General features: G+C 40.6%; 1 protein-coding gene across 1 annotated transcript in view; it reads right to left on the minus strand.

Moving 5' to 3' along the window:
* Positions 1–6,663: 6,663 nt before the first annotated feature.
* The window catches only part of MUC2 (mucin 2, oligomeric mucus/gel-forming), a 62,896-nt gene continuing 42,457 nt past the window's right edge, over positions 6,664–27,102 (minus strand). Inside the window, exons 44-64 of the mRNA XM_030949090.1 lie at positions 26,552–26,687; positions 22,917–23,073; positions 21,637–21,741; positions 18,594–19,080; positions 17,262–17,436; positions 16,460–16,707; positions 15,187–15,370; positions 14,860–15,064; positions 14,040–14,224; positions 13,333–13,399; positions 12,919–13,019; positions 12,728–12,759; positions 12,379–12,553; positions 11,653–11,757; positions 11,014–11,054; positions 10,426–10,548; positions 9,880–9,978; positions 9,095–9,223; positions 8,370–8,409; positions 7,961–8,090; positions 6,664–6,856 (exon numbers count right to left, since the gene is read on the minus strand). Of these exons, the coding sequence (XP_030804950.1) occupies positions 6,664–6,856; positions 7,961–8,090; positions 8,370–8,409; positions 9,095–9,223; positions 9,880–9,978; positions 10,426–10,548; positions 11,014–11,054; positions 11,653–11,757; positions 12,379–12,553; positions 12,728–12,759; positions 12,919–13,019; positions 13,333–13,399; positions 14,040–14,224; positions 14,860–15,064; positions 15,187–15,370; positions 16,460–16,707; positions 17,262–17,436; positions 18,594–19,080; positions 21,637–21,741; positions 22,917–23,073; positions 26,552–26,687 (3,117 nt within the window). The remainder of the gene's footprint in view (positions 6,857–7,960; positions 8,091–8,369; positions 8,410–9,094; positions 9,224–9,879; positions 9,979–10,425; positions 10,549–11,013; positions 11,055–11,652; positions 11,758–12,378; positions 12,554–12,727; positions 12,760–12,918; positions 13,020–13,332; positions 13,400–14,039; positions 14,225–14,859; positions 15,065–15,186; positions 15,371–16,459; positions 16,708–17,261; positions 17,437–18,593; positions 19,081–21,636; positions 21,742–22,916; positions 23,074–26,551; positions 26,688–27,102) is intronic.

Below are 27,102 nucleotides of genomic sequence, written 5' to 3' on the forward strand. Positions count from 1 at the left end.
GCCCCACTTAGCACTTAGGGGCCTGGGAAGAACATGAACAGCACATGTTAAAACTTTTCAATGAAAATACAGAATAAAACAAATGATTCATTGAACCAACATTCACTTATGCTCTAGTCAGCAGAGATTGTAGTAGTCTGGGATCCTCCCCTGCGAAAAGCAAGAGCAAAACTCTACTCAGAGAAATGGGAAACCCAGTCCTGTTGCTCTGTACCTAGCCATTTTCTTACCTCTGCTTGTCTGCTCTGTCATTTGTGCCATTCCTTTGCCATTTCTTGGGGAGCAGAGTTTCTGTCAATGACTAACCAGAGCTGCTGCTTCTGGCTTCTCCACAGATACTGCGGGCTACACTCCTTAGAAATCACTGGTTGCTTCAATCTTCTGCAGTGATTTCAGGGCTACTGACAGGGGAAGGATATTCGCATTCAAATTAAGTTTTTATATTCAAGCGTGGAAACACTGAGGTTTTCAGGAGAAATACATGGAAGCTTTTCAGAAGGAAATGCAGACTGACAGGGAGCTTACAGGCTGTGTTGATCACCTACCACAGAATCATTGCTATTGGCACGCAAGTTATAACTATTCCCCCCGCAGTGACAAACTGGGATTAATAACTCTTCCCTTTATTGGACCCTGCAGGATAAGAGGCCTTCCCTCTTCTGCAGCTGTATTAGCAAAAAGAACAATTCCTCTTGGCCCCTTTACAGCCCATTTCATGGATCATTTGCCATTAAAGGGTATGTGATTTTAGTAAATACAATTGGTAAATATTAACTCAGTTTCTTTATCACCACTGACTCACTGAAGATAAGCCATCATGAAGCTAATGTAATACACTGGTGACTCACAAAAATGTATTTTTGCTACGAACTTGGTAAAAGACACACTCAAGCAGGAGGTATCTGGTGGATCAGTGCCTTCATAGCCAGCTACTGTACTAAAGTCTGGCAGTTGTGTTTGCATCATATCCTTCTGTCGAAAGGGTATGATGATTCCATATGTGCTGTAGAGAGTTATGGCCATCTTGAGTCAGTTCAACACTGGGATGTTGAGCTTGGAAATCTTCTAACAACCCAATTCATTTCAGGCAAAACTGGTACTGCTTCATGAAATGAGCATCCACTATAAGACGGTGTTTTACAAGCACTGCCTAGAAAATAAGCCTAGAGAAATTATGTGTGCTCCGTTAACAAAGTAATATTAGCTAGGAAAAAAATTTCATTTGTCAGGCAGTTTGTGCCAATAATCCACATGATAAAAAAACATTCAAAGTGATTTTGGCAAAATATTTTACATAACTGGTAGTTATAACAATCAGTAATTGCCAGTAGAATTCAAGAACAATATGAATTATCCTTTTTAATCCTTTGCATGATATCACAGAATTTAGGAAAGTTACATTAAAGATTTATTTGATCTATCAGATTTCTGTCTACCACACAATTTGAAACAGATGTCATTAAGCATAAGGTGATCTGTTGCAGGCAGTGGGAAAGGAGGGAATGGATATCTGCCATTAATTGTCCATTAAAATACATGACAAATGCCTCCAGTATTTCAGTTTTGGTAGGAGGTGATTGAATGTTTTCTTACATTTTGCCTTAGAGTGGACACAAAGCTTCTTAACCTCTCATCTTGCCATAGGGCTCCTTGACTTTTTGTGAACAAATCAAGGACATTAGTTATTCCTGTTTGCAAGGAATGAGTCCAGCTGCTCTTTTCTGTTTTTCTTTAAGATGTAGATCTTTCAAAATCCACGTACAAGGAGTAATGACATGGTTGATTGGTGTTCGTGCACACAGGTCTCTTTGACCTATTGGCACTTCCCCATGTAAGAGAGACTCCCTGCATAGAAAGTCATCTCATCAGGAGGTTGGGCCCCAGAGATTTTCTACTTGAAAGGTTTTACTTTAAGCAACCTTGCTGGTGGAAAAATATTGGGTAGCAGAACAAAGGGAAGCATATGATCTTTCTGCTTTAATATTTAAAACTTTTATGGGGTTTAGACTAGAGCAGATTCTACCTCTTTTTAAAAAGCAATTTCTAATTTCCTGGGTGCCAAGATAATTCAGAAGATGCCACTGCATGCTTAATACTGAAGCCTCTATAACCTTGAAAGTACATTAAATACATACCCAGTAATCATGTCCACCATGACTGAAAGTTATTGCATACCAAAAGAAAGGCTAAGAGATAGGGCAGAAAACAAGTTAAGGTGGGAATCTAGGCAACCTTGGCCTAGGGTTTTTTGTGTGGAGAATAGAATTAGCCACCCAAGAACTTACCTGCCCTTACATTTCGCTCAGACTGCCTGTACTTTCAAGGAGAAGAATGATCATACAGATCCCATAGATTCTGCAAAAAAAAAAAAAAAAAAAAAAAAAGGGCAAGAAATGCTCAGCTACACTAGTTCAAAGCCTATTGAAATTTAACTGCTGTGTCAGTGCTGTGCTAGACAGGCACAGTGTAAAGCCACATTCCTTGATCACTGTTGCCTTTTGTTACTGCTTAAAGGAAAGCTGCATGGAGCACAGGTGCTCCTTCTCAGTGCCAGCTCTGCCATACTTTCTCTCTGCTTGAGTTTTTTCAAAGTATTGAAGTAATGAAAACATCACAGTGGTGATTTTTACTGTTCTAGAGACTAGTTTGTGAAAAGAATTCAAGCATTTCATGTAAGAGTGCTGACAAACTGGAACATTAAGGGGAATACAGTTTGTACAGAACAGATTTTAGAAGCATGATGCTGAAAATTAACTTATGGGTTTTTCCATATTAGTGATGGAAATGGGTAACCTGCTTGGACATATTTGGACCTTAGTCTGTGAGGTTGCCAGTTAAGAACACGCGTGTTTGTGGCAGCCTGAAAAGAGTGAGTTAATTTTGGAAATTTGGCCCAAATTAAGAACTTGTTCTGCCTTAAAATACTGCCCTACCCCTCAAAGCTTCGACTGGGAGGTGAAATTTCAGAAATTGTATATCAATGTTGCAGTTATTTAAATGGATTTCATTTTTGTCAGACCTAAAACTACAAGTGTGTTCTTTTCTGTGATCTCAGAGTTTGTGAGTCTATTTTGTCTTTTCCAGGTATCTGAGTTTGCTTTTCCAGACAAGTGCAACAGTATATAACAAGCACAGTAACTGCAGGATTATTTACTTAGGGCTTTGCCTTTGCTAAAGTCCTTTCACTGGGGCTTAGGTGCAGAGTTGCATGTGCTTAGTTCAGTGAAGTGCGGTTTAGCAAAGTACACTTAAATGGTAAGCACACTGAAAATTTTATCTTACCCTTCCCACAGAACAAAATAATTCTATTAAAGAACATAGTTCGATCAGAAGACAAGGTAGTTATTAGATCAGAAACCCCTACCTTGTATTATTTTGGGAAGAATTCTTCTTGGTTTACATGCATTTTCACCCCTCTTTCTGAATCCCATCTGCCTCACCTCAGCTAGCAGCAGTGATTTTTCCATATTGCTAACAAGTATTTTCCTTTCTGTCTCTGGTGCTCTCAAAACACATACCCAGTAATGCTTCATAAAAAACTGTGCTCTCTTCATGAGCAAATCTTCTGTGAACTCCTTTTTAACTGCAGATGGAAGTTCTCACTGTGTTGCTGAAGAATCCTATGAACAACATTGAGTTCCAGTGCATCTCTAGGTAGCTACAAGGAAATTGTTTGAGATTCCAACTATCTTGGATGAGAAGACTACAAGTGGGAATGAAACCCATGTGATCTTAGAGAGCAGGAGCTCAGACCTTGGGTTTTGGTGCCTTCAAAGGCTGTGTGACTGGAAGTCCTACTTGGACTCCAGTCTTTGGACTCTCCTTGAGGAGATGAACACAGGACTCAGGCAAGCAGACAAGACATGGGCTCTTGCTACTGCTTTCTTTTTGCTAGACTCCAAAAGACAAGGCAGTTCCTGGAGAATGGAGTCATTCTTTGAGGACAGAGAGAGTCAAGCCCACTCCTTTCCAGCACTAATGCTTTCTATGGAGCTGCCAGGGTCCTTTGTGGTAGGTCCTGCCTAGACGACAATGGGATCAGAATGTTCCACAATCTCCTGAATCCCTAACGTGCTGCTATCACCCTTTCAGAGAGGGTGATGAGAAACATTTCCTCAGGTTTTTGGTTTTTTCCCTCAGGGTTTTTTCCTCATTTTCCTCAGGATTTTTCAGAAGAATCTCTTCTTGTGGCCTGCAGACCAAACAGCTCTTGCTTAAGAAACAAAATGCTTCCTGGGATCAGATAATACAGATCTCAATTTACTTCCAAGAGCAGTGTGGAAGGAAGCAAAAGTGCTGCTCACTGCCACTACTACTTTTTGTAGGGATACACAGTTAAAAGTTTCTTTTCTTCCTTTCTCTCCCAAGTACTATCAGTGGATTTCCCCACTGGAGAAAGTTTAATCTGTTCAACTCTGTCATCCAGTTCTACCGGAAATGCAGGTGCAAACTGAACCACTAAGTTCTAAGGTGACTAAGAGTGCAGAATGGAGTTGAGGTTTGGCATGTGCAGTGTGACCTGGAACTGCCAAGAACTTTTAAGTAAGAATTCTCTGACAGTGTGTGCTTGTGAACCTGCTTATGGGCAGCACTGACCCAGCACCAAAACTGAGAGGGCTGCCATAACCCAGAGCACTGTGACAAATAACACCTTGCATGTAAATTCCTGTCAGAATAATTGTCTTTCCAGTGCTTACTAAGAGCATATAAATGTCTGTGGGGACAGAGAAATTTCATTATTCTCAGAAATAAAACCTTCTACATGATGAAATAAAAACTCCCTTTCAAGGCAGTTGCTTTTTTGGTATGAAGTGACTTTACATTCTCAGCCATAGACTGCCCTGCAGTGGTGAAGCCAAAATCTGCAGCCTTACTGACTTTTATTCAGGATCTTTAGAATTCCTCATTAAGAAGCAGTTTGCCCATCACTAGAAGGGACAGAAAGAGCCTGTGCAAACTACAGACCAAATGAAAACTAAATGAAACAAGGAAGATTTTATATTTCAATGTAAGTACAGTGTGAAGCAAAATTCACTACTGACTAGTAATATTTTATCTCTTTTTCATAGGAAACAAGGCAGATTTGATCACACCTTTTATCTGTGTCCAGAAGTTATTTGCTGACTTCAGTCAAATTTAACTGCAAAAATAAAAATCTCAAAGACAGCTAAATGTCAACAGATTTTGAGAAAAGCAGTTTCTGCAAAAAGCTCAAGGAAATATATGGTTCTAGTGTCAGCATAGAAATTTTTGGATAACAAAGAGTTCACAGAGGAGAGTGACTTTTTATGTGCCCTGGGAGAAAACTCTCAGTCTCATCTTACAACGAATGTAGAGATAGAAATCCTTAGAAACCTGTACTAAAGCAGAAACTGGGCTTCATTTAATCTGCAGCTTGCTCTGTAAACTGACAAAACTTCCTTCTTGTTAGATCAGCTACCTCTCCAACTCCAGAGAAAGCTGCTTTCCAATCAGAGTTTTGTAATGCTGAAAAAAAATATGGGGTTTCATTTTCTGCACATCCTTATCAGTCTTAGAAAAAGGCAGAAATCTTATCTGCCTTTTAAGCTGGAGTACATTTGATAGTAGCAAAAAATGGTGCCACCAATCCTTTAGGTAGCAAAGATGCCAGTATTGACGTTGGCTATTGGCAATAAAGATTTCATTAATGGAGATAAAATAAACCAAAAACTTTTTTTTTCCCACTACAACAGGTGTGGTTTACCCTCATTGTACTCTAAGATGATTCAAGAGAAATGAACATCTTCCAGTTACCTGTTTCAGCTCCCCTTACAGTAAGATAAACAGGCACACCTTTAGATTTGTCCTTTGTTGAGAGACAAATAAATGTCAAAAATGGCTACTGCTTTCCATTTTCTGCAGAGGAAGCCTAGGATTACTTAGCTTGGTGATGGGCATCTGTTTTGCAAATGTTGGAATTTGGCGAGCTCTTACTATGGTAGTAACTGTACATCCTGAAAGCACTGTGAGTGATCTTCATATAGCTGAGGGACTACTTTTTTAGTGAAAATACATAATTGCAATGAACTGAGACAGTTCTAACATACAGAGTCCTGCTAAAGTAAGTTCTGGTTATGAACTAAAGTTTCTCCAAGTCATCTGAATAATTTCATGATCATTATTCATCTTTGCCTTTGTTTTGGTAGACAGCATAATCTTCTATACCACCTTATAGACTGGATCTTCTGAACAGCACAATCTGATCAGCTTTTAAGGAGACATGAGTAGATACCCCAAAAATTTAGGAAACCACTTGACTTCCTATAACTTGAAAAACAACTTTTCTTCTCTCTTCAAACTAAAACTCATCAAGACTGTATAAAAATGAGTACAAAAGCCATGCTTTTTGAGATGTGCTTTTAATCATTCAGAGGATTTGAAAAGGACTCAAGAGGTTGTGCACTTGTAAGAATACAAATTTGTGTTCTTATTTTGTGCACAAATAAATAGGGCACAGTTAGTTAATTAGAGAACAAACAGGATGCAGTTACTGGGAAAAGTAAAGTTGAAAAGTAGTCAAGGAAGCTCAGAATGGTTCACAGTCCTTTTAGTTAATAATGCCAGAGGGACTTTTTGCCTTCATTTTGATGTTAAGCTGATGGATCTCTTGATCCTGTTCAGAGTGGTCGCCTCGTCATTTACTTAATTGCTCTGCAGCTCCTCGGACACCGGCCTCTTGCATTCGGTGTCTTGACAGCTGCAGCTCTCCACATAGATGTACTTGTGTGACACTGCATGCCCACCAGGGCATTTCAGAACCACGTGCTTCTCAGTGGTGCTTGTTTCTCTGCAGCAGGAGCAGCTGTGGTCCATAGAATTGGCCTCAGCAGAGTATCTGTCAACATGCGAAATGGCAATGTTACTCGGTGCCAGAAGCCAATGTATAGGAGAGGGTGGAATCAGGTACAGAACTCCTGTGAGAAGAGCCACAGTTGTGGCTAATGGAAATGCTAAGCTCATTTGACAGAGCAGTGATTATAAAATGCCTAACCCAATCAGGGCAGTGTTAACACGAAGAGGAAGCAGCAGCTCTTTCTGTTCCCATCTCACTGCAAAGTATTTTTTGCAATCTTGTGTTCATCAGCTTCCTAAGCACCATTCCTAACCTGAAGAATCTGTCAATATCAGGCTATAAACTGTGACAAGATCCATCTTTTTCTTGTATTTGGTAGAAGAAACCACAACAAGACCCTAAGATGATCAGGAATTTCAAAATACTAATAAACTCCCTGGCTTCTCAGAGTTCCATGTGATACTAAAGATTTCATTTTCATCCATGTAAGGTGCACTGTGGCAAGCTCAGTGATAGGCAGTAAGTGACAGTTTCTTTGGAGAGCTAGAACTGTTTTTCTAGTGTTTTAGTAGCTCACTGCCAGATGTCCTACTAACCACTTCCTTATAGCCAATTTTTAATATATTCTCTCATTTCAGAGAAAAATGTATACTCAAGTTACTCTACTAATACCACACCTCAAGCAACCTCTCATTTCTTCACTGCATAAAAATTGTGCATATTTGAATCTCCCTTTGAAAGATGTATGTGTATTTCATTTTAGCTGTTAACTGTTGAGAAGCAGCTTTTCCACTTCCAGTTGCCAAGTCTGGCTGCTCTCTGGGCTCATTCTCATTACAGGAAATAATCCATGTTCTTTTGTGACGATTTCTAGCCTAGGCGGTCTGACACAAAGCCAGCTCTTAATGGATGAATAGGCCTTATCAGAGCTGTCTGAATCCCAAGACAATTTAATACACTTTTCTGCTTTGTATTACGACAAATCAACTCGTCGGTCACAGATTCCATGATTTTATGTCCATGATTCATGAAGCAGATAGTTCCAGGTCTTCTACCATTGTGTAGTCTACTATTTATTGTTCCTTTTATACAAACAAGCTCAGTGCCACCAGGACTTAAATCTCATTGTCTGGTAAGTTTACTTACAGCGAGAAGGTTCCACATGTTCCTTCACATTCAGTCAAGTCAACTCTGTCCACGGAGCGGCAGCCATTGTAGACGATAAAGTCTTTTCTGTGGCGCACAGAGCATGGTGTGCTGCTGTCCAGAGGGGCACCTACAGGGAAAGAGCAGAAAATCCTTTCGGTGAAATAGCTCCAGAAGTCCCTCTCACCTCAGCATTCCCCGGGCTTCACTAGTGCACTCAAAGAATTGCCTTAAGTGCTCTTTCTGCTTCAGTTTAAACTTCTCCAGGGAGATCAGACAGCGAAGTCTTGGAATGACAAATATAAACGTAGAAGTATCTATTTAAATACAAATTTATCTGGAAAATGGGCTGATATAAGAAGACAGTTCATTCTCTGTATTGTTGATTCAGATACACTGGCATACTTACATGTTCTGCAACAGCCATTAGGTAAGAATGAAATAGTTCCCTAAAATAAAAAAGAAACAAAAAAAATTATATTATTTTTCTATATTAAAAAGGCATTAAGGCCAAAAACTGAGGAGAGCAATTCTTCAGGGGCTGTAAATAACCTGTGAAAACTGGTTATTGTACTGTAACATTGATCTAAATAACCAAAGATAACAGCCTCTTCCCGACTTGAAATTTATCAACTTACAAAGGACTGTGAAAATACAAACAATTCTTTGAAGGAAGTCTACAGTTAACATCATGAAATTTTTGCTCAGAAGCAATTCCAACAAATGGTTTCTCAGAGTCCTCTGTATTTGAATGGGGACTATGCACAGTGTTACTGGCAATCTACTTACTGACTGAACAGCTTGTGTTTTAACATTCAAGGAAACCTGGTTCTTGTTGAGACAGAACCCCAAACAAAGCAGTCAGCTAAGATTTAGTATCTTGGTGCTGACCAGTATTTTGGCTACTGAGAGACAGCTACCAATCATAAACCTTGAATCCTCACCCGGGTATCTTATTTTATATACTCTATAGGGCTGTGCATGGATGCATCTAGAACTTTTGCCCTAAAGACTGAGAAATTATGATGAAAGGCCATCAGAGCTAAATTTTACTATTGTTGTTAGTTAGATGGCTGAAATAAAATTAAGTAATCTATGTATGGAGTAGAGGGTAAATTTTCCATTTTTACTTACAGGTTTGCAGCTGTCCTCATTGAATGCTGGACAGGTAATCTCAGATGTGGAAGCAATAAGCTGGTCATGGACATTTACACAGCTATAAATGGTGCAGTTGTTGTGAGGATCATTTTTAAAGTCTCCAGGCTGCAAGTAAAATTCAAAATGTAATATGGAAAGCTGAAGGGATCTCAGACAGAAATTTTATTGCCCTCTGATAATAATCTTCATCTTGTTTCCCAGTCAATTATTTTTAGGTTAACAGCCATTTGGGATACAGATCATGACATGTATTGCAATATGCCCTACATTGAGAGAATTTCAGTTTTATATGGTATTTTCCTTGAGAAAGAGAGAAAAATGTCTCTAAAGTACACGGAGTACTTTAACAAAATCATCCATGCCAATGGATTTTGCCTTCAAAAAGCTAGACTGTTTTATATTAATTAAGAAAGACTCTAAACCTTTATCCTGCTAGGGCAATAGAATTGTTTCATATGCAGGCTTTAATAGCGTTTTTCAGCATACAAGAAATCAAATAACATAGAAAAGCTGAAGCTTCCAGACACTGGAAGAAAATCCCTTCTAATGGTATTGGATTTCTCATTCCAGGAAGGGCCTTATAGATAATTTTATTTCATGAGACCTACTTTCAGGTGAAAAAATTGTAGCTAGGTTTTGAGATTTTGATCTTTCAGGTGCAAATTTATACTAAAGCCTTGTCTCTGGCAAAGAGATGTTCCCTTTTTGGAACTGGAAACTTTACAGATTTGGTAGAGAACTAAGACATAGAGCACACTTACACTCAAGATGAGTTCAGAATTGTCTGCTGTCTGTATAATACACTTGGTCTGCACACATTTTCCACAGCATTCACCTTTCACTGGTTTAATTTCATATCCCTAGAAATTAAAAGTAATTAAAAACAATAGCACTACAATTTTTGAGAAATAAGTGAAAACATATGAATCCATTAATTGATTATGCTTTGAAGTGCACTCAAGATACGTGCCTTTTTGTGTTCCAAACCAACAGGAGACAAGTGATACAAGCAGGTTATAAATGGAATAAATTAAAGCACTAGAAAAAATATGCATAATAATTAAATATTACCCCACAAGGTGGTCTACAGAAATTTCCCAGCTAATTCTGCCAGTGTGAACTGAATGCTGACAGTTACACAGTTAATCTCAGGGAGAAGATTGCTCAAAGAACAGTTGATATCCATGCTGGAGTTGGTCTCTGGGTTTCAACTCCCTGTCCTTTGCTTAATACCACTCATTGATCAAACTGGAGTTCACATATATGGATATTTTGGGGTCTTTTTTTTCTTTAAGTTTGCCACTTACTGGTTGACAGTATGTGTTGCAGGGGACACGCTCACAGGAGATGATATTCAGTTGAGTGCTGACGTTAACATCATTTGTGCAGACACAATTCTGGCACTTGTCAACAAAGACTGAGGAGTTGGGCTACACATTTTAAGGAAAAAAACCCACATATTAATGAGTTATTACATGTTTAAACAGACATTTACTGATATTAAAAGAAAAGGTACAATTACTAGACCCAAGAGAAATAGAAATCTAAATTTGGTTACAATAATACTTATTTGCATGTTTTTTAATTTTTGAAAACAGAGTCTTGAAACTGCAATAATGTGCTGACAGTAAATGTGGACTGACTTTTTTAAATGCCAGCACACTTAACCCAAATTTATCTATGATACTGACATAAATGCAGCTCTTCAATTTCTTTCCTTTTGAAAAGTTTCCAGGAAACTTTCCAAAAAAGATTTAGGCTTTGTGAAATTGATAAACTCCTGGCAAAAATTTATAAAATATTTATTGTACTGGATAAACCTTTTCATAGCACTTCTGATCAAGTATACTAACGGTCTTTTAAGCATTTTTGAAGACTGTTGAAACAGAACTTACCAAGAACTCAGCATTCTCGTGTACACAAACCCCCTTGGGAACTGTTAATAAGCAAGGAGTTAGAAGTTTAGATAGGAAAAATGAATTAAAAATGTCTTCAACCCACTTTAATCCAACTCATTTCTTCCACAATGAATCACAATTCATATGGTTATTCCCCAGTTCTGGTAGCAGATAGGACATGTATAAAGTATAAAAACTAATACCGCATGTGCAAGAAGGGAAAAAGATTTGTCCCAAAATATGCAGTACAGTTCGTAGCCAAGAATGTCCACTTAACTGATATAAGTACTTCCTTGTTCCAGTTAGCAAGAACTGCAAATGTGTCTTCTACTGGGGATGCTTCTAGGGACTTTGCTAGATTAAGCTGAGATCATCATCCCAGTTAATTCTGTAGCTGTTCTAACATGTACTTATAAGCAGGAAATTGAACTTGAGTCACCTGAGCTGTATCTGATTTCCTAGTTTCATAACTATAGCACTAATAACCAATTTTAATAGTAGTGAATTTGTAGAATCTGACTGTGTTTAACATCTCTTTCAAAAGGCTATTGCACAGTCTTATTAAGCGTAATGCTAAATTATGTAATAAATAAAACTATAAGGCTAATCTTTGTAATGTATTTCCAAGGGACTTACCACATTGGTATACAGGACAGCACTGACCCGTGGGAATATAAGAATGAACTTCAAATCCCAGTGAGCACTTGGGGGCTTTAGCTGTGCACAAGCTTGTATTGCATTCTGAGGAAAAGAAAAATAAAAATAATAAGCTAGAGAATACATTAATTCCCAGATACCAGAAATAAGCACCTATCAAAGCACTTAGGATGAACTTTTTATTGCTAGGAAACAATCCAGATCGTCTTGAAAAAAAAACAAATTGCAGATAGGGAACACGTTTTACCACATAAATCCAGGCACTGGATATGGGGTACTGTATTAGTTTATGAATTTTTTTCTACTGTGCAATTATGTTGTGTTAATAAAGTATCACCATTCTACACAAAGAAGTAGGGAACAACTCCTACTCTCTCCATGATTTTAGGCAACTGCTGGAAAATGAAAATCCACAGAGAATTCCATAATCTCTCTGCATTTTGCTTAAATAAAATGTGGCCCTAAACACAATATCTATAGCTTTAGTTATGCTGAGTCCCATAACTGTAAATTCAGTTATACTGAATCATTGCAATATTAAAATGTATTTTCCCTAGCACCAGGCAAGTTGATTTTTAAAAGCATGAGAAAAGATACTATTTTGTGACTCCCTGCTGTAGATCTCTGGTACTAAGGTAGTTCAGTCTCTTTTCCTTTCTATTTCCAAGAGGTATAGAAAGACTAAAAACAAGAGTATAAACTCACTGCAAGTGAAAAGAGGGCAGCAGGAGTCTTCAGGATTGACTTCAGTGACCTCATAGAAGCCTTCTCCATCACAAGTGACCTTCTTTTGATCACATACATGAGGCTCACATACAATGCCATGTTCACCTTCCAGGCAAATACAGTCCTGACAGTCCACTGTAAACTTTTCTCCAAACTGCCATTGAAAAACAATAAAATGAGTGATTGCATAGTAACCAATTAAAAGGAACAAAAGTAAAACCAGGAATACAAAGTAAAGAAATGACAAAACAAGATTGTACCAGTGGAAACCACTCTCGTCTCCCCACCCAAACTTCTACTTGAAATCCAAAAGCATATAGCATCATACCTCTCTTGGTATCATATCCACTCCAACACAGCCTGGAAAATACCAGAATAAATTTCCATTACCAGTCATATAACAGGAGGCATCTCTACTAAAAATTGTATGAGCACTGCATACAGTCAAATCTTTGTTGTATACATGGAAGGAAACAAAGAGGAAACAATCATGCATCCAAGTGAAGCAGTAACACTCACCACAGGTTTTCACGCAGACATCCACACCAGAGTCATACAGCATGGTTCCATTAGGACAGAAACAGCCTTCCACTTGTTTAGTTGAAGTCTCATTCTGTCCTCTGTAAGACAAAATGTTCAGAGAAAGACCATTAATGTCATTGGCACATACAGGAGGATTATGTCAAATAACCTTTCACTGAAAATACAGTGGCAAATGATCTGCACATTTGTGATTGAGGTTGCAGTGTCTGATACAGCCAAACAACAGAAACAGAAACAGTTCAGGCACCCAGATTTAGGGTCAACAGAATAGTGCTAAATTTGACTGTCAGTTTAAGACATGAGAGGAGGTTGATTTTGCTCATTCACCTGCGCATTAGATACGACTGAATAGTTGTACAAGCTATAACTAACTGTGAAGGAATTTTTTACCTTGATTTGCAGGTCATCTCTTTAATAGGACCACATGCTCTGTATTCTTTACCTGAAGGACATTCATGAGCTGGAATGGAAGAACAAAAAGGAGGAACAGCTCAGTAACAATATTGTATAAAAGCCCCATGACCTTATGCCAAGAACTTAAACACTGTTTACTCATTTTCCTATTTATCTATGACAATCTTGAGAAGTAAAGAGGAATTATCCCAGATAGACTTATGTCTCTAAATGGAATAATTTCATGCAATTTAGCCATAAAGATATAATACTGTACTCTACACTAAGGTGATAAAGCCAGGAGTCTACATCTTGACTAGAATTTTTTGCATAGTTTTAGTCTCTTTTGCACAACTTCTCAAAAGGGAGTGTCATCCTTCCCTTTGTGCTCTTACTACAGATGAAAACTAATGTACATGTCACCAAATAGAGAGTGATCTGCTGATGCCTGCAAAGCACAGAGCTTCCTGCATACAAAAAAAGTATGTACTGATACAGATGTTTCTGGCACAGTCAATACATGTATATTTTTGCAGGCCAATATATCATTTCCTTTGTTAAAAATATTACTGCAAAATTACTTAAGGAGAGCAGGTCTGTGATTTATTGGTGTCTTCATTACTCTGAAAGCAGTATGACATTACTGCTGAAACAGTTCTACATAATCTTCCTTAATAATTCAAGATGAATTTTTATGTCCAGATACTTACAGCATACACCATTGGTGTGTTTTCTCCAGTCAATGCACGCGCCTTGATCAGCACAGATGGCAGCATAGATCTGCAGACTAGAGCATTCCAGGTCTAGGTTGGGAAGCACACAGCTATCAAAAACACAGGCTGCGTAGTACTTCTCAGGCTGGACAAATGCATGGCATGGCTTGAACACACTAGAAACAGAAATAGTTATTGTTATTCGTTACTGAATGATTCATATCTTTTTTCAATGTGCTTAACATATTATGATGTGGCAACAGTGGACACGGGAGATTAAGGAGATGTGGATGTGGACTATTGATGAGAGATTTGCGCTAAGAGCACTTATCCAGATAGTAACCTTCCAACATACCTTAAAATATTCTTCCCTCACCTATAAAACACTTTGACAGCAACATTTTGAGTCCAGGAGTGGTATATTATTGGGTGCAACCATGTGCTATCTCTTAAAGCAATTTTGATTTTTTTTCCTTTTCAGTTCTGACATGATGTTCTAAAAATTAAGATTTCTGTTTTCAGTTGGACTCTGTTTTCTGCTAAGTAAAGTGGGAGGCAAGAACATGGGACAGGGTAGGGCAGAGAATGTAGAAGAATATGGGAACATCAACAAAGGTTAATACGGCAGCCAGAGGGTTGAAAGAAACTGTCAGCAAAAAATAATAACCAGAAAAAGTAAAAGGAGTAGAAGCAAATCATAAAGATACAAGAAATGGAGAAACAGCTAGAGACACTTTCCACTGCTAAACTAATCCTAAAATTTCCATTTAAATCAAAGACCAAAGGCTTGTAAAACCGAGAGGATTGTTACCTTCCCAAAAGAAGCTCGCAGATGGATGATTCTTTGCAAGGCTGTATTGGTGCTGTGCTGGGTGAACCTGTGGGAACTAGGCCTGGAGAGCACTGTGGTTTGGAAGGATCAACGACTTGCCAATGATCTGCCATGGTTTCACAGTTTTCTGCAATGTTTCCATTTGGCAGCATGCAGTCATCTGCCGTGTTGTTATTGCAAGTACCTAAGGGTGGTACGGGGAGAAAGAATTCACTCACAGATTTGCTAGGAAATACCATTCATCTTTGCATCAGGGCTGTCACTGTGGTTTTCTGCGAGTGCAAAAATTGGAAGAGTGAGCCTTACCACACTGTCCCTGGGTATTGTTGCCAAACAGGCTGTAGGGCATTCTGATAGAAAAGGACAAGCCATTGTATGTCACATTCATTTTCAGCTCAGGAATTTCCACAACACGATTTATGCCTGACTCGTAGATGCTCACACCAAACTTCTTGTAAGGCAAAGCCACGAGCTGGTTGTTTACTGTCACCTAATAAATAAAGGAAAACAGAAAAGAGGCATAAATTTGGTTTGACTTTTCAAAACAATTGACTGTTCCTTTGTTTTGTAAATAATATCCTTTTAATTTGTAACAAATGTTCCTGTGTTTCCTTTGTTACTGGAAAGTGAAACTTTTCTTCTCTGAGCCACAAAAAGTCCATTAACCTCTGACAAATGAGGTTATTTAATGTTTAAACCAGATAAATCCTAACACTCAACACACTTGTTAGAGTGACTATGGCATCAACAACTCCTCATGAAAGAGGAATATAAAATTCACCTAAATTCATATGGTTTAAAGTTTTAGGTTTCTGGGCATAAAGGGAATGTGCTTATAGGAAAATTAAATAACAGAAATAAGACTAAACTGTATTATTTATTTTAATACAGTAGCCATGATATACCTGTGAAACTAATACTACTACTTTCACTCAGCAGAGATTTCTTTGCTTTAGAGAAAAAAGAGGTCTAAATATTGTAAATTTTCAACAATATGTTGCAACCTAACTTGTAATATTCTTACACAGTAATGTACAAAAATAAACCAAACAAACATTAAAAAGCTAAGAGTCCCAAACACTTCTCACTAATTTTGAAGCCCAAAAACCTTGGCATCACATTTATCAGTGGAATAAAAATATGTGTCCTACTCTGAAAAACTAAAAAGGTGACACAAGTCAAAGCTACTAATTGTACTTTTAAAAAATGCTTCAGGCCAGCACTTTATTGCTATGTCTACCTTATATTATTTCCTCCCATTCCACGTTGTTTTCCTTTGTTACATTATTGCTAATTATAAATTAACTTATTTTATATCCTTAACTCTTAGCAATTTGTCCACACTTGTGTATTTAGGAGAGATCTGCAAAGATTTGAAATTAAAAAGACAGGAAGTTGTAGATTTTTTTTCTGCCCAGATTCAGAGTAAAAAAATGCTTTGAAATGCTCTGAAGCAGTCTAATTTTATAATCTAAACTGTTACTGAATCTAAAACACACATTATTTTTTTCCCAAACCTTATGAATATAATGATCCTGTTGATGCAGTATTAGTATCTGAATCAAGAAATCAATAGTACCTCTACTTGTAGAGTATTTGGTTGTGCTGTTGTTAGCCTCACTTCCTGAGTCTCATGTCTCACAATGAGTGTTCGAGGACAGGACACTACATCCCGTGCATCACAATGGTAGTTATCAATGTAGACACCAAAGTTGTCAACTTTCTTATTGATCTCTTCCACAAGGACATATGTACAATTCCCTTGATAGCTGTAGTACAGTCCATCAAAAGTCATGTAATGTGGATCTCCCCAGCCAGTGCAGTAGCCTAAAAAAAACATAGTTAAGTTAGGCTCTCATGGCAACGTACAAAATCATATCAGACTACAAGCAAAATCTGTAGATGTGGGAAACATCTCAGTGAACTTTGGGCATTTTAATTTTAATGAAGTGTATATGTCAATGCATGAGCTCATTAGCTAGAAGTCATCAATAAAAATCAGGCACTTTCAGCGCACAGTTCATCTGATATTAATGACAGACAACTGAGAATAGGATTAACTGTACCATAGATATATCTTACCAATAGTCTGGACAAGTAACAAATATTTGTGTACTTCTAACCTATAAATATCAGCATCTGGACATTTAAATCCTTCTTTGGGAGACCAATTTACTCTACTAACACAACAGTTATGTAGAGATAATGGCAATTTAAGCCAATCACTCAATTAGCTAAAAAGAATCAACAGAGCATTCTAACCAACACTAGAAGAGTGAGTCACAGCTTTGCACGATACTCATTCCCTGATAAATATTGTTGGTTTTGACAACAGTATTGTTTCCCCAGGAGATTAAATATTCAACAAAATATATACTTACAATCACACTCCCAATGCCAACAGCATCCATCCTCATCCATGACTGGCACAGGAGACAGTCCATTGGCACATGTGGGTTTCGGGGGTGGATTGCAGATTATTGGAATCACCTGGACAATGTTGTCTTCTATACATATAACCTTCGTGCAGTTACAGAGCATCCACGAGTCACCTTGCTGTGTTTGAAGAGAGAGGGGAACGGGAGACAGAGACAAACCTTTAGGAAGCAGTGAGACTGACAATAGTTACACCTGAATATCTTCCGCAGGTTTCTAAAAAAACATATGTTTATTAACAAGTTTTCTCCCATCAGAAATCTGAAAATAGGATGGAAGTGCATCAGTCAGCACTATCTAGGTCTGCAATATGAGCTAGAACAACTGAGAGTTGCTAAATGGAAAGCATTACGCACAAAAATCAAGCCAGTAAACCAAAATGAGAATCATCTTTTCTAGTTCCAGCTATCTAAAAGTGAGATGTCTCACCTAATCTCCTAAGGTGTCATCACTCTAACACCCTCTCTAAAGAACAGTGAAAGACACTGATCAATATGAATGGCCAATATATGATCAATTGCCTTCCATGAATGCCTAGAATAGATTAACAGCTAAAGCTACAGTGAATACCAGCTGTTCAGGGAAAAATGTCCAAGGTGATTGTGTCCATGCATTGTGATTGAGTTTTCTTCTATCTTCTACCAGTTTTGCAGACATGTATAATTTCCTGCAGATCTAGTGAGCAATTTGGTAGGCATCTAAACTATGATGAGGCTTTAGATATGTACAAGACACAAACTTGTCTGTGTCAAAAAAAAAAAAAACAAAACAAAAAACTCTGAGTCAAATTTCACAAGCAGTGAATGCAGTGATCTGTTTATCTGTTTCACAGTCCTCCCCTGAAGCCAGTCTGTGAACAAGTATGACTCATTCCAAATCCAGCCCTATGGATTTTTGTTGGGCTGCAATGTAAACACACAAACAACTTATACCCACTCTGGACTTATTCAAAGGCAGAAATAGAGAAGATAGCTTAGGACAACTTAGCTCTTGGTTTCCTCTTCATCAGAGCCATCCTACAACAAGGACAAATGCTGAACTGCGATCTAGTTCCTTGCAGAAAGCTTTTTAAAAATTATCCTTGAAGAGCTAATTGCAATATGTAAGCTATTAATCCAAATATCATTGGAAGTCCTGCTGATGCCCAAGAAAACAAAAGAAATAGAACAGACTGACACTTTCCTATCCAGATTAATGCTCACTCTTCACATTACTAATATTGAAGTTATGTGTCTAGTCTCCATCTAAAGCACAATGAAAGTATGAAATTTACTCACCTCATAAGTTTCATTAGGGAAAATAGTACAAGTTTTTTTGGGAGTGGTTGGTGTTAAACCTGTAGTTGAGCCATTAACTGGAGGAGTTGCACTGTGTGTAGAACTTCCTGTAGTGGTGACTGCAGTTGATGTTGCAGTAGGCCCAGATGTAGTAGTTGAGACAGGGGGCAGGGTTTTGAAGGTTGTGGAGATGCTGGTTGTTGCATTGATTGTGATAGAACTACTAGAGGTGGTTCCTGAAGTGGTGGTAAAGCTTTCTGTTGGAGTAGTACCAGAGGTGGTGGTTGGCACAGGGCTGGTTGATGTAGGTGATGTTGTTGGAGTAGTAACAGTTGCAGAGGTTGTGGTTGGGGTACTCATTTCTGTTCCTACTGTGGTGGTGGGGGGAGTGGACACTGAGGGTGTGGGGCCTGAAGTGGTGGTCTTGGTGGTTGATCCTGTTCCAGTGAATGGGGTTGTCGATATGGGTGGCTGTGTTCCTGTAGGGCTGCTTGGTCCCGAGGTTGTGGTGGTGCCAGGGGTGGAACTGGTGGTAGTGGTCTCATGGACAGATGTTTCTGTTACTGGTGTGGTGCTGGTGGATCTTGAGGGTGTGGGGCCTGAAGTGGTGGTCTTGGTGGTTGATTCTGTTTCAGTGACTTCAGATGTGGTAGCTGTCACTGGGCTTGTTGACACTGGTGATGTTGACTGTTGACTAGTGGTGCTTGCAGTAGACACAGTACTTATTTCTGTTGTTCTTGTAGTTGGCAGTGGGGTAACTGAAGGAGTAACTGGAGTGCTTGTTGTTGTCAGCGTCTCTGGTTCAGGTGTCTCTTTAAGACAGGAAGAAAACAGAGTATTTTAAGTAGTGAAATTGCATTTTCTTCCTAATGTCATCTCATTTTCCACTAAGTATATGTAATTCAACAAGCCTAAGCACAGGGTCTTTAGATAGAAATAAAGCAGAAATTGTTTTATTAACAGTTTTGCATCACTGAGGGATTATTAACAAAATATCCTGCCTCTTGCGTAGGAGACATTCATATAAACACTTTATCAACAATCAGTGTCAGAGGGAACATCTTCCGCAGTGTTAAAAGTTTATATTGCATGGAAGAGTCCAGCAGTCCAAGATCCCAGGGGACTCCACTGATCAATGAACTCTGATTAATACTGTATTGCTGTCATACTATATTCTATGGAAAGACCATTATTCCCTATGTTGCTTCATGAGGCACGTTCATATCACTATTGATTATGGTCAGAGTAATTTGATTCTACAGAAACGGAGCCGTTGGTGGAGTAGTCTATGTTCCATTTCTAATGCCAAGGCCTTTAAGACTACTCACACATAAGCTATTTTGGGATGCTACAAACCCAAAATACACTTTTCTGCTTTTTCACATGGCCAGTTTTCATTATGGTTGTTAATGGAAACTCCTTTAAAATAGTTTTTGATTAGGATGTTAAAAAGTGTTCATGACCCTCACAGACCAGCGTTAGAGACATCTATTTGTGCTTTTATAACATAAGTAACACATAGTAGAGAGAGAAGCACTGTGTACACAATAAGAGTGCAGTAATAATGCTAGAGGAATTAAGATACACTGGTTCTGCCCAGGCAGCCCACAAGGACGGTCCTTCAATGACAACTAATTTACATTTGGGTGAGAACAGGCAAACTCCCTCATGTACTTCATGCCCTTTAACAGAGGCAGATGAACTGGGACAGCAGGGGATATAACATTGCTGCTGAAAGGTTAGCTGGGATGTTTTTGAAATATAATCAACTACATTAGTGCAGAGTTTAGAAACTAAAACACATGTTAAGCTGCCAATAAGCCCTGTTTTCTAAAATCAGCAATGAACATGAAACCCTGGGAATTACTTTGTGCCTCAGTGGGTGGAACCGATGGGTTTTTGGTGATAATATTTTCAAGAGTTGTGGTGATAGTTTGAACAGTGGTTGTGGTGCTTGGAGGCCTGGTGGTCATGGTGGGAGTCTCCAGCGGCAAGGGAGTGGTTGTTGATTTTGGCGTGCTCAGTGTGGATGGAGGTGTGCCTGTTAGGAACAGCAGGGACAGAGAAAACAGACAAAGGCACAAAGGCATCAGTGGGACTCAATGTCAACTCAACAGAAGCTGCACATGAGGCAGCAGCCACAGTGCTAGAAAGGTCAGACTACCCTAGCACCAGCCCTTCCTTTCTGGCCCCAAAAACCACAATATTTGAAATCTGTGCACACACAGGGTAAGGTCCCTTCCCTCTTCGCAAAGACATGGTGCTGGAAGGTGCTTCTTACCAAATCAGAGAGACCTACCAATAGGTAAGAGATGAGGAGGAGCAATGCTTTTGATCTTGCTGGGGCTTTCTATCTCCATGTCATTATCTAGAACACCACACTAAATCCTCAGGTAAGAGCTGAGATGGGAAACTGTGATCAGGGAAGGAAGCATGCCCACCAGTATCTTCCTGCCTGATTGGCATGTGGTTTTCTCAATGTCACCCTGATAAGTGGCTTCCCAGAATACTAGTGGATCTGATCAGCCAAAGACCACAGTTCTCAGAAAGTCACAATCTGCAGAATGAAACTCTTTCCAAAAGCATATCCATCCTTCCTACATCTATAACAGCTGTGAAGCATTAGCACTGACAGGGCAAAGGAACGGGAAAGTGGGAAGAAGTCCTACACAGTTATGTCCAATCAGTGCCTAAAATGCCAGTACTGAAAAACCAAAGCCATGCCACAATTGCACATATGTCCAGTGAATATGTTCTGGCCAGCTGAGGGATGAGGTCCAGCAGCAAAAAAATGCAAGATTTCCCATCAGTTCAAGACCTGTGTAAACTGAGCATCAGTATGAAACACCTCCTCTGAGCCTTTTTGAGTGAGGGAAGACCAGGTCTTTTGCCCAGAACCACAAAACCTTGTTCCTTCTTCAATAGTCAGATGAAAGGCAAGTTTTAAGCAACAGCTCTTCCGGGGATGCTCTGCAGTTACACCCATCCCAGATCCATATGAGATGCACAATTTGAGGTGCTTATGTACCTTCAGGGCGACCACAGGAAGGGAGCAAGAAACAGACAGGCCAGAGAAGTACCTGGAGTTGATGTAGTGGTGGTGTATGTTGGTGTTGGTGAGGATGTGCTTGAAGTAGTTGAGGTGGGTGTTGTTGATCCAGTAGTAGTGGTTGTTGTTGTCAGGGTGCTGGTGGTGGAGGTGGGAGTCTCCAGTGGCAGAGTCGTTGATTTTGGTGTGCTCAGTGTGGATGAAGGTGGGACTGTTAGAAAAAGCAGGGACAGAGAAAACAAAGGCACAAAGGCATTAGTGGGACTCAATGTGAACTCAAGAGTAGCTGCACATGAGACAGCTGGCAGAGAGCTAGAGAGCTCAGCTTAGCACAGCAATGGTTCCTCGCACCAGCCCTGGCTTTCTGGCTGTAGAAAGCAGAATATTTGAAATCAATGCACAGAAAGTATCAGGACTCTCCTCTCCTAGCAGAGACTGGGCATAGTGCTGGAAGGTGATTCTCACAAAATCAGAGAGACCTACCAATAGGTAAGAGATGAGGAGAAGTAATGCTGTGGGTCTGGCTAGGGCTTTCTATCTCTGCCTCATTACCTGAACACCTCACTAACTCATGGAGTAAGAGCTGAGATGGGAATCTGTGATCAGGGAAGGAAGTCTATACAGCAGTATATTCCTGCCTGGTTGGCATGTGGTTTTCTCAATGTCACCCTGATAAGTGGCTTCTCAGAGTACTTGTAGATCTGATCAACCAAAGATGCAGTTCAAAGAAAGTCACAGTCTGCAGAATGAAACTGTTCTGAAAGGATGGCAGAGGAATCCTTTTTCCTACATCTATAACCACTGAAACGTTTTTGCACTAACAGGGTAAAGGAATAGGATAGAGGGAAGAATGTCTACACAATTATGTACAAATAGTGCCTAAAATGCCAGTGCCAAAAAACCAAAGCCATGCAGTGACTAAATTCTGGCCAGCTGAAGGACAAGGTCCAGAAGCAAAAAAGGCAAGATTTCCCATCAGTTCAGGATCCATGTAAGCTAGGCAGCAACATGAAATTTTCAATACCAGGCTCTCTGTCAGGGAAGCCAAGACATTTTCCCCAGAACAACAAAACCTTTTTCCTTCTTAAATAGTCAGATGAAAGGCAAGTTTTAAGCAAAGGCTGTTCCAGTGTTGTCCTGAAGTTACACCCATCCTGGATCCATCTGAGATGTACAATTTGAGGTGCTCATGTACCTTCAGAGCAACAGGAAAGGAGCAAGCAACAGCACAGATCAGAGAAGTACCTGGAGTTGGTGTGGTGGTGGTGGTGTATGTTGGTGTTGGTGAGGATGTGCTTGAAGTAGTTGAGGTGGGTGTTGTTGATCCAGTAGTAGTGGTTGTTGTTGTCGAGGTGCTGGTGGTGGTGGTGAGAGTCTCCGGTGAGGGAGTGGTTGTCGATTTTGGTGTGCTCGGTGTGGGTGGAGATGAGGCTGTTAGAAAAAGCAGGGACGGAGAAAACAGACAAAGGCACAAAGGCATCAGTGGGACTCAATGTGAACTGAACAGAAGCTGTGCATGAGGCAGCAGCCACAGAGCTAGAGAGGTCAGCCCACCCTTAGCACAGCAATGGTCCCCAGAACCAGCCCTTCCTTTCTGGCCATAGAAAGGAGGAATCCTTGACATCCATGCACAGAGAGGGTCATAGCCCTTTTTCCCTAGTGAAGAGATTAGAGATGGTGCTGGAAGGTGCTTCTCACAAAATCAGACAAACCAATCCATAGGTAAGAGATGAGGAGAAGTAATGCTTTGTATCCAGCTGGGGCTTTCTGTTCCTGCCTTATTATCGAACACCTTGCTAAATCCTAGTGTAAGAGCTGAAAGGGGAAGCTGTAATCAGGGATGGAAGCATGTACATGATTGGCATGTGATTTCTTCTGTGTTCCAATGTCAGTCTGATGCAGAGTTTCCCTGGGCACTAGTGGATCTCATCAGAGATATGATCACCCAAAAATTACAGTTCACAACAAGAGGCAGTCTGCAAAGTTCCCAAAAAGACTGGCAGGAGAACCATTCCTTCTTACATGTTTAACAGCTGACAACAACTAACACACAGTGGGCATAGGGGGAAGAGAAAAGGAGGAAAGTCTACACAACTGAACCCAAACACAGCCTGAAATGCTCTTCCACAAGACCAAGTCCCACTCCAATTGCACTCCACAGGTCCAGTGACTACATTCTGGCCAGCTGAAAGACACGGTCCAACAGCTGCAAAAGCAATGTTACCCATTGGTTCAGCATCTGTCTAAGATGGGCACCAACATGAAACACCATCTTGAAGCACTGTTGAGTCAGGAAAGACAAGACTTTCCCCCAAGAACCCCTAAATCCTTATTCTTTATGAAATAGCCAGCCCAAGGGCCAGATCTGGCCACAGGACTTTTCCAGGGACTCCCAGGAGTTACATCCATCCCTGATCCCATCTAGAGCCACATATGGAGGTGTTTCATGGACTTTCACTACTCCCACAGCAAGGCCAGACATGGCAACAGAACCAGAGAATTTTTTGTTGATTCTGTTCCTGGGGGCAGAGGGGTTTTGGTGAGAATTATTGCTTTTGGGAACATACTTTGAGGAGTTGAGATGGTTGGTGTTGATCCAGGACCAGTGGTTGTGGTGCTCGGAGGGCTGGTGGTGGTGGTGGGAGTCTTCGGTGGTGAGGGAGTGGTTGTCGATTTTGGTGTGCTCAGTGTGGATGGAGGTGTGCCTGTTAGGAACAGCAGGGACAGAGAAAACAGACAAAGGCACAAAGGCATCAGTGGGACTCAACAGGAGCTGAACAGAAGCTGCACATGAGGCAGCTGGCAGAGATCTAGAGAGGTCAGCCCACCCTTAGTACAGCAAAGGTGCCTAGCACCAGTCCTTCCTTTCTCAGCCCAGAAAGAAAACTCGTTGACATCCATGTAAACAGATAGTCATGGCCCTCCTTTCCTAGTGAAGAGATTGGGGATGGTGCTGGAAGGTGCTTCTCACAAAATTAGAGAGACCTACCAGTAGTTAAGAGATGAGGAGGGGTAATGCTTTGGATCTGGCTGGGGCTTTTTATCTCTGCCTCATTACCTAAATACCTCACTAACTCATAGAGTAAGAACTCAGGGAATCTGTGCTACAGAAATGGATCATGCAGCAGAACACATTTTAGTCATGTGATTTTCCCAACGTCATCCTGATAAAGGACATCACAGAGTACTAGTGGATCTGATCTGCCAAAGACCACAGTTCACCACAAGAGGTAGCACGTAGCCAAAAGCATGGGAGAGGAATCCTTCCTTCCTGCATCTATAACCAAAGATTAGCACAGACATGGCCAAGAAGGAAAAGTGAGGGAAAAAAGTTTATACAGCTGAGCCTAAAACAGTGCCTAAATGCCAGTGCCAAGAACAAAAATTACTGTCCAACTGCACATCATGGGTTCCATGACTATATGCTGCCCAGCTGAAGGACATGGTCCAGCAGCTGCAAAAGCAACACTTTCCATCAGCTCAGCATGTGTCTTAGCTGGGCAGGAAAATGAAATACCTTCTCAGGGCACTGTTGCATCAAGAAAGACAAGAACAAGAACAAGGTGCCTGCATCCTCATCACTTTTGAAAAAGCCCAAATTAACTTTGGGCACATCTCATTACCTGGAATGCCCAAAAATTACCGACATCCTTGATCCCACACAGAGCCACAAATGGATGTACTCACAGACCCTCATTACTGCCACAGTGAGGCCAGAAATGACAACAGAGCCAGAGAATTATTTGTTGGTTCTGTGGTTAGACACAGAGGGGTTTTTATGGGAATTACTAGCATTAGGAACATACTTTGAGGAGTTGAGATGGTTGTTGTTGATCCAGGAACAGTGGTTGTGGTGCTCAGAGGGCTGGTGGTGGTGGTGAGAGTCTCTGGCGGCAAGGTAGTGGTTGTCGATTTTGGTGTGCTCAGCGTGGATGGAGGTGTGCCTGTTAGAAACAGCAGGGGCAGAGAAAACAAAGACACAAAGGCACAAAGGCATGAGTGGGACTCAATAGGAGCTGAACAGAAGTTGCACATGAGGCTGTTGCCACAGAGCTAGAGAGGTCAGCCCACCCTTAGTACAGCAAAGGTGCCTAGCACGAGCCCTTCCTTTCTGTCCCCCTGTCTTGAAATTTGTGCACACACAGGGTCATACCCCTCCTCTCCTAGTAATGAGACCGGGGATGGTGCTGGAATGTGCTTTGCACAAAATCAGAAAGACCTACCAACAGGTAAGAGATAAGAAGGAGCAAGCTTTTGATTGTGCTCGGGCTTTCTATCTCTGCCTCATTATCTAGAACACCACACTAAATCCTCAGGAAAGAGCTGAAATGGGAAGCTGTGGTCAGGGAAGGAACCATGCACAGGAATATGTTCCTGGCTGATTGGCATGTGGTTTTCTGATGACAGGAGTTCCCAGAGTACTAGTGAATTTTGTCAGGCAAAGACTACAGTTCACAGAAAGTCACAGTCTGCAGAGTGAAAATGTTTCCAAAAGCATAGCAGAGGAATGCTTCTTTCCTCCATCTATAATAGCTGAGAAGCATTAGTATTGACATGGGAAAGGAGCAGGAGGGAAGGAATAAAGACAACACATCGGTGCCTAAAGAGAGCTTGAAATGCAAGTGTTACAAAATCAAGCCCCATCACACTCCATGTGTCCAGGGACGCCATGTGTCCAGGGACGCCACTCTGGCCGGCTGAAAGACAAAGTCCAACAGCAGCAAAAGCTAATAAGTTCTTGCTCCATCTGAAACAGACAGAAGGGCCAGCTATGGGCAATAACTGTTTCAGGGGCTGCCCAGAATTTAATTCATTCGTAATACCATACAGAGGCAAAAAAGTAGGTGTTCAAAGACCCTCAGTAGTCCCAAAGGCAAAGAACATATGAGACTACAAAACTTAAAAGCACCTGGAGTTGATAAGGTGGTGGTGTATGTCGGTGTTGGTGAAGATGTGCTTGAAGTACTTGAGGTGGGCGTTGGTGATCCAGTAACAGTGGTTGTTGTTGTCGGGGTGCTGGTGCTGGTGCTGGTGGTGCTGGGAGTCTCCAGGGACGTGGTGGGCAATTCTGCTGTAGGGGATGCTGTGCTTGGTGTGGATGGAGTTGTGCCTGTTAGAAACAGCAGGGACAGAGAAAACAGACAAAGGCACAAGGCATCAGTGGGACTCCATGTGATCTCAACAGAAGCTGCACATTAGGCAGCAGCCACAGACATAGACAGGTCAGCCCACCCTTAGAACAACAGAGAACCCCAAAACCAGCCCTCCCTTTCTGGCCATAAAAAGCAGAATCCTTGACATCCATGCACACACAGAATGGGTTACAGCCCTCTCTGCCTAGTGAAGATACTGGGGATAGTGCTGGAAGGCATGTCTCACAAAATCAGAGGGATCTACCTATAGGGAAGAGAGGAAGAAGAGTAATGCTTTTCATCTACTGGGGACTTTCTATCTCTACCT

This window comes from Camarhynchus parvulus, chromosome 5 (assembly GCF_901933205.1).
Source record: "Camarhynchus parvulus chromosome 5, STF_HiC, whole genome shotgun sequence".
NCBI lineage: Eukaryota > Metazoa > Chordata > Aves > Passeriformes > Thraupidae > Camarhynchus > Camarhynchus parvulus.